The following is a 16333-nucleotide window of genomic DNA, read 5'->3' as shown; positions in this document are numbered from 1 at the left end:
TGGCTTTACTATCACAAATGAGTTGATGTACTTTATCTTCACTAACTCTTATGTTGTGTCACAAACATTATCCTTGTTCATTAAAGGCATTAAGCTACTTCACCAATGCGATCACGAATCACTTAAGGTACCACGTACCTCGGAATAAATTTACCCTACTTTTAAATTCTTATTACTCTTCTAGTTGGTGAAACACGAAGAATGACCTTATCACCAACTTGAAACTCAATAGGGCTATACCACTCATGTTCATAGCTCTTTTGTCTATTCGTAGATCTCGAATATCAAACTTTTATAATTTTTAAAGTACCCTCTTATAAGTCAACTATAATCATAACAAAGTCTGAACACTATTCAACAACTCAAACTATAAGCTTGAATAATCATCTTATCTTCATTCTTGGGCTTTACTAACACAAATCTCTTGATGTACTTTATTTTCTTTGACTATCATGTTATGTCACAAATATCATCAAAGTTCATCATTATCAAAGGCAATAAGCCACTTCACCGTTGCGCTCACGTATCTCCTACGGATCCACAAACCTCTGGTTAAGTTTTACCTTCTTCTCAATTCTCATTACTCCTCTAGTTGGTGAAACATGAAGGAACACCTTATCACCAACTTGAAACTCGATAGGGCTATACCACTCATGTGCATAGCTCTTTTGTCGATTCGTAGTACTTGTATATCGAAGTTTTATAATACTTAATATACTATGCTACTAGTCAACTATAATCATAACAAAGTCTGAACGTTATTTAACAACTCAAACTATAAGCCTGAATAATTATCTTATCTTCATCCCTTGGTATTACTAACACATGTCTCGTAATTCAGTTTATCTTCATTAACTATCATATTATGTCACAACTATCATCAAAGTTATTCATTATCAAAGGCAATAAGCTACGTCACCATTGTGTTCACGTATCTCGTACGGATCCACGAACCTCGAGCTGAGTTTAACCTTCTTCTCTATTATCTTCACTCCTCCAGTTGGGGAAACACGAATAGACACCTTACCACCAACTTAAAACTCGATAGGGCTATACCACTAATTTGCATAGCTCTTTTGTCTATTCGTAGAGCTCGGATATCAAAATTTTATACTACTTAATATACCCTCTTCACTAACTCTTATATTGTGTCACAAATATTATCCTTGTTCATCACTATCAAAGGCATTAAGCTACTTCACCAATGCGCTCATGAGTCACTTAACCCACGTACCTCGGAATAAATTTACTCTCCTTTCAAATGCTCATTACTCTCCTTATCACCAACTTGAAACTCGATAGGGCTATACCACTCTTGTGAATAGCTCTTTTGTCTATTCGTAGATCTCGGATATCAAACTTCTATAATACTTAATATACCCTCCTACAAGTCAACTATAATCATAACAAAGTCTGAACACTATTCAGCAACTCAAACTATAAGCCTGAATAATCATCTTATCTTCATCCTTAGGCTTTACTAACGTAATTCAATTTATCTTCATTAACTATCATATTTTGCCACAAATATCATCAAAGTTCTTCATTATCAATGGCAATAAGCTACATCACCTTTGCGTTCATGTATCTTGTTCAGATCCACGAACCTTGAGCTAAGTTTTACCTTCTTCTCAATTCTCATCACTCCTCTAGTTGGTAAAACACGAAGGAACACCTTGCCACCAACTTGAAACTCGATAGGGCTATATCACTCATTTGCGTAGCTCTTTTGTCTATTCATAGAACTCGGATATCAAACTTTTATAATTTTGAATATACCCTTCAGCAAGTCAACTATAATCATAACAAAGTCTAAACACTATGCAGCAACTCAAACTAATAGCCTGAATAATCATCTTATCTTCATTCTTAGGCTTTACTAACACAAATCTCTTGATGTATTTTATCTTCATTAACTATCATATTATGTCACAAACATCCTCAAAGTTCAGCATTATCTAAGGCCATAAGCCACGTCACCATTGCGCTCACGAATCTCGTACGTATCCACGAACCTAGAACAAAGTTTAACCTTCTTCTCAATTCTCATTACTCCATTAGTTGGTGAAACACGAAGGAAAACCTTACCGCCAACTTGAAACTCGATAGGGCTATACCACTCATTTGCATAGCTCTTTTGTCTATTCGTAGAACTCGAATATCAAACTTTTATAATTTTTCATATACCCTCTTACAAGTCAACTATAATCATAACAAAGTCTGAACACTATTCAGCAACTCAAACTATAAGCCTGAATAATCTTCGTATCTTCATTCTTAGGCTTTACTAACAAAATCTCTTGATGTACTTTATCTTCATTAATTATCATATTATGTCAGAAACATTATCAAAGTTCATTATGAAAGGCAATAAGCTACTTCACCATTGCGCTCACGAATCTCATATGGATCCACAAACCTCAGACTAAGTTTAAGCTTCTTCTCAATTCTCATTACTCCTGTAGTTGGTGAAACACGATGGAACATCTTATTACCAACTTGAAACCCGATAGGGCTATACCTTTCATTTGAATAGCTCTTTTGTCTATTCGAAGTACTCGAATATCGAACTTTTATAATACTTAATATACCATGCTACTAGTCAACTATAATCATAACAAAGTCTGAACGCTATTTAACAACTCAAACTATAAGCCTGAATAATTATCTTATCTTCATCCCTTGGCTTTACTAACACAAATCTCGTAATTCACTTTATCTTCATTAACTATCATATTATGTCACAAATATCGTCAAAGTTTAACAATATCAAAGGCAATAAGCTATATCACCATTGCGTTCACATATCACGTACGAATCGACGAGCCTCGAGCTATGTTTAGTCTTCTTTTCAATTTCTATTACTCCCCTGGTTGGTGAAACACGAACGAACATCTTACCACCAACTTGAAACTCGATAGGGCTATACCACTCATTTGCATACCTCTTTTGTCAATTCGTATAACTCGAATATCAAAATTTTATAATACTTAATATACCCTCTTACAAGTCAACTATTATCATAACAAAGTATGAACACTATTCACCAAGTCAAACTGTAAGCCTGAATAATCACAACTATCAAAATTTTATACTACTTAATATACCCTCTTCACTAACTCTTATATTGTGTTACAAACTTTATCCCTGTTCATTATTATCAAAGGCATTAAGCTACTTCACCAATGCGCTCACGAATCACTTAAGGTCCCACGTATCTCGGAATAAATTTACCCTCGTTTCAAATTTTCATTACTCTGCTAGTTGGTGAAACACAAACTTATCACCCACTTGAAACTCGATATGGTTATACCACTCATGTGCATAGCTTTTTTGTCTATTCGTAGATCTCGGATATCAAAGTTTTATAATACTTAATATACCCTCCTGCAAGTCAACTATAATCATAACAAAGTCTAAGTAATATTCAACAACTCAAACTATAAGCCTGAATAGTTATCTTGTCTTCATTCTTAGGCTTTACTAACACAAATCTCTTACTTCACTTTATCTTCATTAACTATCATATTATGCCACAAATATCATCAAAATTCATCATTATCAAAGGCAATAAGCTACATCATCATTGCGTTCACGTATCTCGTACGGCTCCACGAACCTCGAGCTAAGTTTAACCTTCTCAATTCTCATCACTCCTCTAGTTGGTGAAACACGAAGGAACACCTTACCACCGACTTCAAAATCGATAGGGCTATACCACTCATTTGCATAGCTCTTTTGTCTATTATTAGAACTCAGATACCAAACTTTTATAATTTTTAATATACCCTCCTACAAGTAAACTATAATCATAACAAAGTCTGAACACTATTTAGCAACTCAAACTAGAAGCCTGAATAGTCATCTTATTTTCATTCTTAGGCTTTACTAACACAAATCTCGTAATTAACTTTATCTTTATCAACTATCATATTATGTCACATTTATCATCAAAGTTCATCATTATCAAAGGCAATAAGCTACATCACCATTGCGTTCACGTATCTCGTATGGATCCACGAATCTCAAGCTAAGTTTAACCTTCTTATTTCTCATCACTCCTCTAGTTTGTGAAACACGAAGGAACACCTTACCACCAACTTGAAATTCAATAGGTTTATACCACTCATTTGCATAGCTCTTTTGTCTATTCGTAGATCTCGGATATCAAACTTTTATAATACTTAATATACCCTCCTGCAAGTCAACTATATTCATAACAAAGTCTAAGCAATATTCAACAACTCAAACTATAAGCCTGAATAGTCATCTTATCTTCATTGTTAGGCATTACTAACACAAATCTCGTACTTCACTTTATCTTCATTAACTATTATATTATGCCACAAATATCATCAAAGCTCATCATTATCAATGGCAATAATCTACATCACCTTTGCGTTTACGTATCTCATATGGATCCACGAATCTCGTGCTAAGTTTATCTTTCTTCTTAAATCTTATCACTCCTCAAGTTTGTGAAACATGAAGGAACACCTTACAACCAACTTGAAAATCTATAGGCCTATACCACTCATTTGCATAGCTTTTTTGCCGATTCGTAGAACTCGGTTATCAAAATTTTATACTACTTAATATACCATCTTACAAGTCAACTATAATTATAACAAAGTCTGAACAATATTCAGCAACTCAAACTATAAGCCTGAATAATCATCTTATCTTCATCCCTAAGCTTTACTGTCGCAAATGACTTGATGTACTTTATCTTCACTAACTCTTATATTATGTGACAAACATTATCCTTGTTCATCACTATCAAAGGCATTAAGCTACTTCAGCATTGCGCTCACGAATCACTTAAGGTCCCACGTACCTCGGAATAAATTTATTCTCCTGTCAAATTTTCATTACTCTTCTAGTTGGTGAAACACAAAAAATGACCTTTTCACCAACTTGAGACTCGATAGGGCTATACCACTCATGTGCATAGCTCTTTTGTCTATTCGTAGATCTCGGTTATCAAACTATAAGCCTGAATAATCATCTTCTCTTCATTCTTAGGCTTTACTAACACAAATCTCTTGATGTACTTTATCTTCATTAACTATCATATAATGTCACAAACATCCTCAAAGTTCATCATTATCTAAGGCCATAAGCCACTTCACCATTGCGTTCACGAATCTCGTACGGATCCACGAACCTCGAACACGAAGGAACACCTTACCACCAACTTGAAACTCGATAGGACTATACCACTCATTTGCATAGCTCTTTTGTCTATTCGTAGAGCGCGGATATCAAAATTTTATACTACTTAATATACCCTCTTGCAAGTCAACTATAATCATAACAAATTCTGAACACTATTCAGCAACTCAAACTATAAGCCTGAATAATCATCTTATCTTAATCCCTTGGCTTTACTATCACAAATGAGTTGATGTACTTTATCTTCACTAACTCTTATATTGTGTCACAAACATTATCCTTGTTCATTAAAGGCATTAAGCTACTTCACCAATGCTATCACGAATCACTTAAGGTCCCACGTACCTCGGAATAACTTTACCGTCCTTTCGAATTCTCATTACTCTTCTAGTTGGTGAATAACGAAGAATGACCTTATCACGAACTTGAAACTCGATAGGGCTATACCACTCATGTGCATAGCTCTTTTGTCTATTCGTAGATCTCGGATATCAAACTTTTATAATTTTTAATGTACCCTCTTACAAGTCAACTATAATCATAACAAAGTCTAAACACTATTCAGCAACTCAAACTATAAGCCTAAATAATCTTCGTATCTTCTTTCTTAGGCTTTACTAACAAAATCTCTTGATGTACTTTATCTTCATTAACTATCATATTATGTCAGAAACATTATCAAAGTTCATCGTTATCAAAGGCAATAAGCTACTTCACCATTGCGCTCACAAAGCTCGTAGCGATCCACAAACCTCGGGTAGTTTAACCTTCTTCTCAATTCTCATTACTCTTCTAGTTCGTAAAACACGAAGGAACACGTTATCACCAACTTGAAATTCGATAGGGCTATACCAATCATTTGCATAGCTCTTTTGTCGATTCGAAATACTCGGATATCGAACTTTTATAATACTCAATATACCATGCTATTAGTCAACTATAATCATAACAAAGTCTGAACGCTATTTAACAACTCAAACTATAAGCCGGAAGAATTATCTTATCTTCATCCCTTGGCTTTACTCACAAATCTCGTAATTCGCTTTATCTTCATTAACTATCATATTATGTCACAAATTTCATCAAAGTTCATCATTATCAAAGGCAATAAGCTACATCACCATTGCGTTCACGTATCTCGTACGGATCCACGAACCTCGAGCTATGTTTAACCTTCTTCTCAATTCTCATCACTCCTCTTGTTGGTGAAACACGAAGGAACACCTTTCCACCAACTTGAAACTCGATAGGGCTATACCACTCATTTGCATAGCTCTTTTGTCTATTCATAGAGCTCGAATATCAAAAATTTATACTACTTAATATACTCATACTAAAGTCTGAACACTATTCCGCAACTTAAACTATAAGCCTGAATAGGCATCTTATCTTCATCCCTTGTCTTTACCATCGCAAATGACTTTATGTACTTTATCTTCACTAACTCTTATATTGTGTAACAAACATTCTCCTTTTTCATCACTATCAAAGCCATTAAGCTACTTCACCAATGCGCTCACGAATCACTTAAAGGTCCCACGTACCTCGGTATAAATATACCCTCCTTTCAAATTCTCATTACTCTTCTAGTTGGTGGAACACGAAGAATGACCTTATCACAAACTTGAAACTCGATAGGACTATAGTCACATACATAGCTCTTTTGTCTATTCGTAGATCTCGGATATCACACTTTTATAATACTTAATATACTCTCCAACAAGTCAACTATAATCATAACAAAGTCTGAACACTATTCAGCAACTCAAACTATAAGCCTGAATAATCATCTTATCTTTATTCTTAGGCTTTACTAACACAAATCTCTTGATGTACTTTATCCTCATCAACTATCATATTATGTAACAAACATCCTAAAAGTTCTGCATTATCTAAGGCCATAAGCCACTTCACCATTGCGCTCACGAATCTCGTACGGATCCACGAACCTCGAACAAAGTTTAACCTTCTTCTCAATTCTCATTAATCCATCAGTTGGTGAAACACGAAGGAACACCTTACCACCAACTTGAAACTCGATAGGGCTATACCACTCATTTGCATGGCTCTTTTGTCTATTCGTAGAACTCGGGTATCAAAATTTTATAATTTTTTGATATACCCTCCTACTAGTAAACTATAATCATAAGAAAGTCTGAACACTATTCAGCAACTCAAAATATACGCCTGAATAGTCATCTTATTTTAATTCTTAAGTTTTACTAACACAAATCTCGTAGTTAACTTTATCTTTATCAACTATCATATTATGTCACAAAAATCATCAAAGTTCATGATTATCAAAGTTAATAAGCTACATCACCATTGCGTTCACGTATCTCGTATCGATCCATGAATCTCGAGCTAAGTTTAACCTTCTTCTTAATTCTCATCACTCCTCTAGTTTGTGAAACACAAAGGAACATCTTACCACCAACTTGAAATTCGATAGGGCTATACCACTCATTTACATAGATCTTTTGTCTATTCATAGATCTCGGATATCAAACTTTTATAATACTTAATATACCCTCCTGCAACTCAACTATATTCATAACAAAGTCTAAGCAATATTCAACAACTCAAACTATAAGCCTAAATAGTCATCTTATCTTCATTCTTAGGCATTACTAACACAAATCTCGTACTTCACTTTATCTTCATTAACTATCATATTATGCCACAAATATCATCAAAGTTCATCATTATCAAAGGCAATAAGCTACATCACCATTGCGTTCAGGTATCTCGTACGGATCCACAAACCTCGAGCTATGTTTAACCTTCTTCTCAATTCTCATCACTCCTCTAGTTGGTGAAACACGAAGAGACACCTTTCCACCATCTTCAAAATCGATAGGGCTATACCACTCATTTGCATAGCTCTTTTGTCTATTCGTAGAACTTGAATATCAAACTTTTATAATTTTTAATATACCCTCCTACAAGTCAACTATAATCATAAGAAAGTCTTAACACTATTCAGCAACTCAAACTATAAGCATGAATAGTCATCTTATCTTCATTCTTAGGCTCTACTAACACAAATCTCGTAATTTACTTTATCTTTATCATTGATCATATTATGACACAAATATCATCAAAGTTCATCGTTATTGAAGGCAATAAGCTACATCACCATTGCATTCACGTATCTTGTATGGATCCACGAATCTTGAGCTAAGTTTAACCTTCTTAATTCTCATCACTCCTCTAGTTTGTGAAACACAAAGGAACACCTTACCACCAACTTGAAATTCGATAGGACTATACCACTCATTTGCATAGCGCTTTTGTCCATTCGTAGAACTCGGATATCAAAATTTTATACTACTTAATATACCCTTTTACAAGCCAACTATAATCATAACAAAGTCTGAACACTATTCAAAAACTCAAACTATAAGCCTGAATAATCATCTTATCTTCATCCCTAAGCTGTACTATCACAAATGACTTGATGTACTTTATCTTCACTAACTCTTATATTGTGTGACAAACATTATCCTTGTTCATCACTATCAAAGGGATTAAGCTACTTCAGCATTGCGCTGACGAATCACTTAAGGTCCCACGTACCTCGGAATAAATTTATCCTCCTTTCAAATTTTCATTACTCTTCTAGTTGGTGAAACACAAATAATGACCTTTTCACCTACTTGAAACTCGATAGGGCTATACCACTCATGTGCATAGCTCTTTTGTCTATTTGTAGATCTCGAATATCAAACTTTTATAATACTTAATATACCCTCCTACAAGTCAACTATAATCATAACAAATTCTGAACACTATTCAGCAACTTGAACTATAAGCCTGAATAATTATCTTATCTTCATTCTTAGGCTTTACTTTCACAAATCTCTTGATGTATTTTATTTTCATTAACTATCATGTTATGTCACAAACATTATAAAAGTTCATCGTTATGAAAGGCAATAAGCTACTTCAGCATTGCGCTCACGAATCTCGTACGGATCCACGAACCTCCGGCTATGTTTAACCTTCTTCTTAATTTTCATTACTCTTCTAGTTGGTGAAACACGAAGGAACAACTTATCACGAACTTGAAACTCGATAGGGTTATATCATTCATTTGCATAGCTCTTTTGTATATTCGTAGAGCTCAGATATCAAACTTTTATTATACTTAATATACCCTCCTACAAGTAAACTATAATCATAACAAAGTCTGAGCACTTTTCAACAAGTCAACTATAAGCCTGAATAATCATCTTATCTTCATTCTTAGACTTTACTAACAAAATCTCTTGATGTACTTTATTTTTATTAATTATCATGTTATGTCACAAACATTATCAAAGTTCATCGTTATCAAAGGCAATAAGCTACTTCACCATTGCGCTCACGAATCTCGTACGGATCCACAAACATTGGGCTAAGTTTATCCTTCTTCTCAGTTCTCTTTACTCCTCTAGTTGGTGAAACACGAAGGAACACCTTACCACCATCTTGAAACTCGATAGGGCTATACCACTCATGTGCATAGCTCTTTTGTCTATTCGTAAAACTCGGATATCTAACTTTTATAATACTTAATATACCCTCTTACAAGTAAACTATAATCATAATAAAGTCTGAACACTATTCAACAACTCAAACTACAAGCCTGAATAATCATCTTATCTTCATTCTTAGGCTTTACTAACACAAATCTCTTGAAGTTTTTTATTTTCATTAATTATCATGTTATGTCACAAATATAATCCAAAATAATCGTTATCACAGGTAATAAGCTACTTCACTATCGTGCTCACTAATCTCGTATGGATCCACGAACCTCAGGCTAAGTTTAACCTTCTTCTCCATTATCATTACTCCTCTAGTTGGTGAAACACGAAGGAACGCCTTATCACCAACTTGAAACTCGATAAGGCTATACCACTTATTTGCATAGCTCTTTTGTCTATTCAAAGAACTCAGATATGGAACGTTTATAATACTTAATATACCATCCTACCAGTCAACTAAAATCATAACAAAGTCCGAACATTATTCAACAACTAAAACTATAAGCCTGAATAATTATCTTATATTCATCCCTAGGCTTTACTAACACAAATCTCGTGATGCACTTTATCTTCATTAACTATCATATTATGTCACAAACATCATCAAAGTTCATCATTATCAGAGATATTAAGCTACTTCACCAACGCGCTCACGAAGGATAACCTTATCACCAACTTGAAACTCGATAGGGTTATACCACTAATGTGCTTTGCTCTTTTGTCTATTCGTAGATCTCGGATATCAAACTCTTATAGTACTTAATATACCCTCCTACAAGTCAACTATAATCATAACATAGTCTGAACACTATTCAACAACTCAGATTATAAGCCTGAATAATTATCTTATCTTCATCCCTTGGCTTTACTTACACAAATCTCTTGATGTACTTTATCTTCATTAACTATCATATTATGTCACAAACATTATCCAAGTTCATCATGATCTAAAGCAATATGCTACTTCACCATTGCGCTCATGAATCTCGTACGGATCCACGAACCTCGGCCTAAGTTTAACCTTCTTTCAATTCTCATTAATCTTCTAGTTGGTGAAAGATAAAGGATCACCTTATCACCAACTTGAAACTCAATAAGGCTATGCCACTCATGTGCATAGCTCTTTTTTTTATTCGTAGATCTCGGATATCAAAGTTTTATAATACTTAATATACCCTCCTACAAGTCAACAATATTTATAACAAAGTCTGAACGCTATTCAGCAACTCAAACTATAAGCCTGAATAATCATCTTATCTTAATTCTTAGGCTTTACTAACACAAATCTCTTGATGTACTTTATTTTCATTAACTATCATGTTATGTCACAAACATTATCAAAGTTCATCGTTATCAAAGGCAATAAGCTACTTCACCATTGCGCTCACGAATCTCGTACGGATCCACAAACATCGGGCTAAGTTTATCCTTCTTCTCAATTCTCTTTACTCCTCTAGTTGGTGAAACACGTAGGAACACCTTACCACCAACTTGAAACTCGATAGGGCTATACCACTCATGTGCATAGCTCTTTTGTCTATTCGTAAAACTCGGATATCAAACTTTTATAATATTTGATATACCCTCCTGCAAGTCTAACTATAATCATAACAAAGTCTGAACACTATAATCAATAAAGGTTGAACGCTATTCAGCAACTCAAACTAATAGCCTGAATAATCATCATATCTTCGTCCCTACGCTTTACTAACACAAATCTGAACACTATAATTATTTTGTCTATTTGAAGAACTCGGATATCAATCTTTTATATTACTTGATATACCCTGTTACTAGTCAACTATAATTATAACAAAGTCTGAACACTATTCAGTACCTCAAACCATAAGCTTGAATAATTATCTTAATTTTCATCCCTAGGCTTTACTAACACAAATGACTTGATGTACTCTTTCTTTACTAACTCTTATATTATGTCACAAACATTATCATCGTTCGTCATGATCAAAGGTAATAAGCTACTTCACCAATGTGCTCACGAATCTCATAAGAAGCCACGAACCTTGGACTAAGCTTACCCTTCTTTCCGATTGTCATTGCTCTTTTAGTTGGTGAAACACGAAGGAACACCTTGTCTTTAACTTGAAAGTCTGCACTCATTTGCATAGCTCTTTTTGTCAAGAACTCGGATATCATACTTCTATAACATTTAATATACCCTCCTACAAGTCAACTATAATCATAACAAAGTCTTCATCACTAGGCTTTACTAACACAAATGACTTGATGTACTTTATTTTCACTAACTCACATATTATGTCATAAATATTATCAAAGTTAATCATTAACAAAGGTGATAAGCTATTCACCAATGCGCTTATGAATCTCTTATGATCCTACGAACCTCGGACTAAGTTTACCCTTCTTTCAAATTCTCATTTTATACCTTCCTACAATGTCAACTATAATCATAACAAAGTCTGAACAACATTTAGCAACTCAAACATTAAGCCTGAATAATCATCTTATCTTCATCCTTAGGCTTTACTAACACAAATGACTTGATGTACTCTATCTTCAGTAACTCTCATATTAAGTCACAAACATTATCAAAGCTCATCATTATCAAAGGCGATAATCTACTTCACCAATGCGCTCACGAATCTTGTAAGGTCCCACGAACCCCGGACTACGCTTACCCTTGTTTCTAATTCTCATTACTCTTCTAGTTGGTGAAACACGCAAGAACACCTTATCTCCAACTTGAAAGTCTATCCCACTCATTTGCATAGCTCTTTTGTCTATTTGAAGAACTCTGATATCTATCTTTTATAATACTTAATATACGCTCCTAGAAGACTATAATCATAGCAATGTCTGAACACTATTTAGCAACTCAAACTATAAAGCCTGAATAATCATCTTATCTTCATTCCTAGGCTTTAGTAACACAAATGACTTGATGTACTTTATCTTCACTAACTCTCATATTATGTCATATACATTATAAAAGTTCATCATTATCAAAGGCGATAAGCTACTTCACAAATGCGCTCATGAATCTTGTAAGGTCCTATGAACCTCGGACAATATTTACTGTTCTTCTCAATTCTCATTACTCTTTTAGTTGGTGAAACACGAAGGAACACCTTATCTCCAACTTGATACTCAATAGGTCTATGCCACTAATTTGCATAGCTGTTTTGTTTATTCGTAGACCTCGGATATCAAACTTTTATAATACTTAATATACCCTCCTACAAGTCAACAATAATCATTACAAAGTCTGACACTATTCAGCAACTGAAACTATAAGCCTGAATAATTTTCTTTTCTTCATTCGTAGGCTTTACTAACACAAATAACATGATGTACTTCACCATTGCGCTCACGAATCTCGTAAGTCTAACGAACCTCGAACTAAGTTTAAGCATCTTCTCATTTTTCATTACTCCTCTAGTTGGTGAAACACGAAGGAACACCTTATCTCGGACTTGAAACTCGATAGGTCTATGCCATTCATTTGCATGGCTCTTTTGCCTATTCGAAGACTTTGGATATCAAACTTTTATAATACTTTATATACCCTCCTACAAGTCAACTATAATCATAACAAAGTCTAAATACTATTCAGCATTAAGCATTTTATCTTCATCCCTAGCCTTTAATGACACAAATAAGCTGATATAATTTATTTTCAGTCTTATTATGTCGCAAACATTATCTAAGTTAATCAATATCACAGGCGTCCAGGCGATAAGCTACTTAACCAATGCACTCACGAATCTCGTAAGGTCCCACGAATTTCGGACTAAGTTTACGGTTCTTTCCATTCCTCATTACTCTTCTAGTAGGTGAAACATGAAGGAACACCTTATCTTCAACTTGAAACTCGATAGATCTATGCCACTCATTTCCATATACCACTTTTTAGGTCTCATATACCACTTATTTCATCTTTGTTTTTGGCTTACTTGTATTATGTAATGCTCTCCTCATTTTGTAACTTATCTTTTTTGCTTGTTTGGGTCAGTTTTCTCCTCATTATGCTACTATTGTTGTTAACTTTTAGGAAATTGCCAGGCAGCTATGTGTCGAGCATCAATTATCATTCACCAAAATGGTAACTGTTTATATATCCCTTTTTGTTCTACCTTGATAGCAAGTTTAAATATAAAAACAATTATTCAGGAGATTGATTTGTGCTCAGGCATCTTTTGACGACAACACTCAATTTCTAATTGACATGTTACGGTGAGTACCTAATATGTGGAAAAATTTACAACCTTTTCTGCTTTGATGTCTGCCATTTGTTATGCTTGATACTAAGAAATTATTGGTTTTTTGATATTATTATTATTATTATTATTATTATTATTATTATTATTATTATTATTATTATTATTATTATTGTTTTTGTTTCTGTTATTGTTATTGGTTTTGTTATTGTTATTTTTTCTTTCAGTGAGTGTGGCTTGGCACATAAGACAATTGTTTTTGTTTTGGATGAGTTCGATCTATATGCTCAGGTATGCATTTATGTTGCGGAAGAAATTTTTTTTTTGGTAAAAATGTGTTGTAATATACTATAATGAACTAGGATCTTATCATATCTGCTTTGAACTTGTAAAAGAAATAAGAATACAGAAGAAAAGAGAGAGAAAGGTTGATAGCTTACTGGGCAAGTATTACTCACACAGCAGAATTAGAATCTGCATTTCTCTTGTAAATGAAAAACGCCCCAAGAATTTCCCTCTTAACCTTTTATTCCATCTATTATGACTGTTGTTGTCTTGAGACCTAGTGGCCTATCCTAATTACTAGAGACACAAGAAGTGAAAGCGCAAGCCTCAAAGAGGTTTAACTAAGAAAAACAAATGAAAAATATAATGCAAAAATGAACACAAGTGTTTATGAGGTATCTTGAATACCTCCCGCTGAAATATAGTTTATTATAATGAATTCAACAATTACAAGTATAATAAACCACCCTTATCTTGAGAACAATCTCTCAAGATCAAAAATACTAAAGCAAAGTAAGAACACTCTTAAGTTTCTAACAATGCAATAGCCCTCTCAACAATATGTGTGTTTGTGGTGAATGTTACTATGAGTGATGAATCCTATTTATAGCCAAGATATTCATCACTCTTAGTATTCCCTCATAAATCACCATAAACATACATGTAACATCTCAATTAACATTCTAATTAACTATGACAATAAACATTACAATAAACAATAGAGTAATGCACCACATAATTGCATAGTCACTTCACATTCTGACCAAAAACAGAATCCAAAGTAGTCTATTGATCTTCCTGTTGCTTTGATCAAACAACTCTCATCAACCGTTCCAAACCTTAAACCATCCATATTCGACACATCTTTATCGACCCCCTCTAAAGTACAAGACAAAGCATGTTCGATTAAATGTTTAAAGTTAACGTCGTTATTAAGATTATTGGCACTTGCTTTAACAATCTCCCCCTCAAGTCCAATACTCTTATCAACCGCAAAAGTAATTCTCCTTGACCCAAACACACTATCATCAACACCTTTGTGGCCTAGGCTACCACAATTAACTTGTAACTCATACAAGTTCCTATGACTCCTTACTCCCTTCATGAGCACCATGCTCCCTCTAATGACTTTCAAAACCCCTCCACTTGCTTTGAAAGTGCATCCTTTACTCTCAAGTCTACCTAATGAAATAAGGTTCCTCTCAAACTTAGGTACATACCTTACATCACCAAGTCTTCTTTTGACACCTTCATGGGTCTCAATCATTACCTCACCAATACCTTCTACTTTCACCTTTTCATCATTTGGTAAAGTAACAAGGCCATAATCACCATAACTAAGCTTAGTAAATTTTTCTTTTTCACAACAAATGTGGAATGAGCAACCGGAGTCTATTACCCATTCCTTACTATGAACTACTCCCCCATCAACTAGTAGAGCCCCATAGTCATCATCATCTTCAACAAAGCCTAGAGCGGCATTTCCTCTACTCTCACTCTCATTTCTCCCACTATCCCTTAAGTTTCTCATTCTCTTAAGGTCTTCCTTTAATTCCTTACACATCATTTGTATGTGCCCCTTTTTCTTACAATAGTAACACTCTTTGTTACTAAGGTCACCCTTCCCTTGAGACTTACCCCTTCCTTGATATCCCTTTTCTTTGGTTCTTCCCCTATTAGAACCTTCACTAAACAAGCCCTCCCCAACATCCTTCTTTTCTTCCCCCTCTCTTCTCACCATGAACCTATCATTCTCTCTCAACGCCGCCAATGCTTGATCAAGAGTGATAGAATCCCTACCTATGAGCAATGTTTGGACTATGTTTCTATAGTCCTTGGGAAGTGAAGCCAAAAGTAATAGAGCTTGTTCTTCATCGGTCAACTTTTCATCGGCATTTAACAATTGGCACACCAACTTGTTAAATGTGTTAATGTGGTCTTGCATTGTTGTATCTTCATCCTTCATGAGTTGATACAACTCCCACCTCAAGCAAAGTTTATTAGTAAGGGATTTGGAAACATACACCGCTTGTAATTTTTCCAACAACTCACCGGGATCGGTCTCTTTCAAGTAGTGATACTTGATTTCGGGTGCAATGGCAAACCGGATTGTGCTTACCGCCTTCTTTCTCATTTGTGTCC

At 34.5% G+C, this 16333-nt stretch overlaps 1 protein-coding gene across 1 annotated transcript in view; it reads left to right on the top strand.

Moving 5' to 3' along the window:
• LOC130808135 (origin of replication complex subunit 4) overlaps window positions 1–16333 on the top strand; it is a 62284-nt gene that overhangs the window by 35547 nt on the left and 10404 nt on the right. Inside the window, exons 5-7 of the mRNA XM_057673593.1 lie at window positions 13741–13791; window positions 13879–13922; window positions 14134–14197. Coding sequence (XP_057529576.1) covers window positions 13741–13791; window positions 13879–13922; window positions 14134–14197 — 159 coding nt within the window. The remainder of the gene's footprint in view (window positions 1–13740; window positions 13792–13878; window positions 13923–14133; window positions 14198–16333) is intronic.

The sequence above is a fragment of the Amaranthus tricolor genome, chromosome 3, assembly GCF_026212465.1.
Source record: "Amaranthus tricolor cultivar Red isolate AtriRed21 chromosome 3, ASM2621246v1, whole genome shotgun sequence".
Lineage (NCBI taxonomy): Eukaryota > Viridiplantae > Streptophyta > Magnoliopsida > Caryophyllales > Amaranthaceae > Amaranthus > Amaranthus tricolor.
Note: the sequence above shows the minus strand (reverse complement) of the source record. Positions and strands in the feature narration are given on the sequence as shown.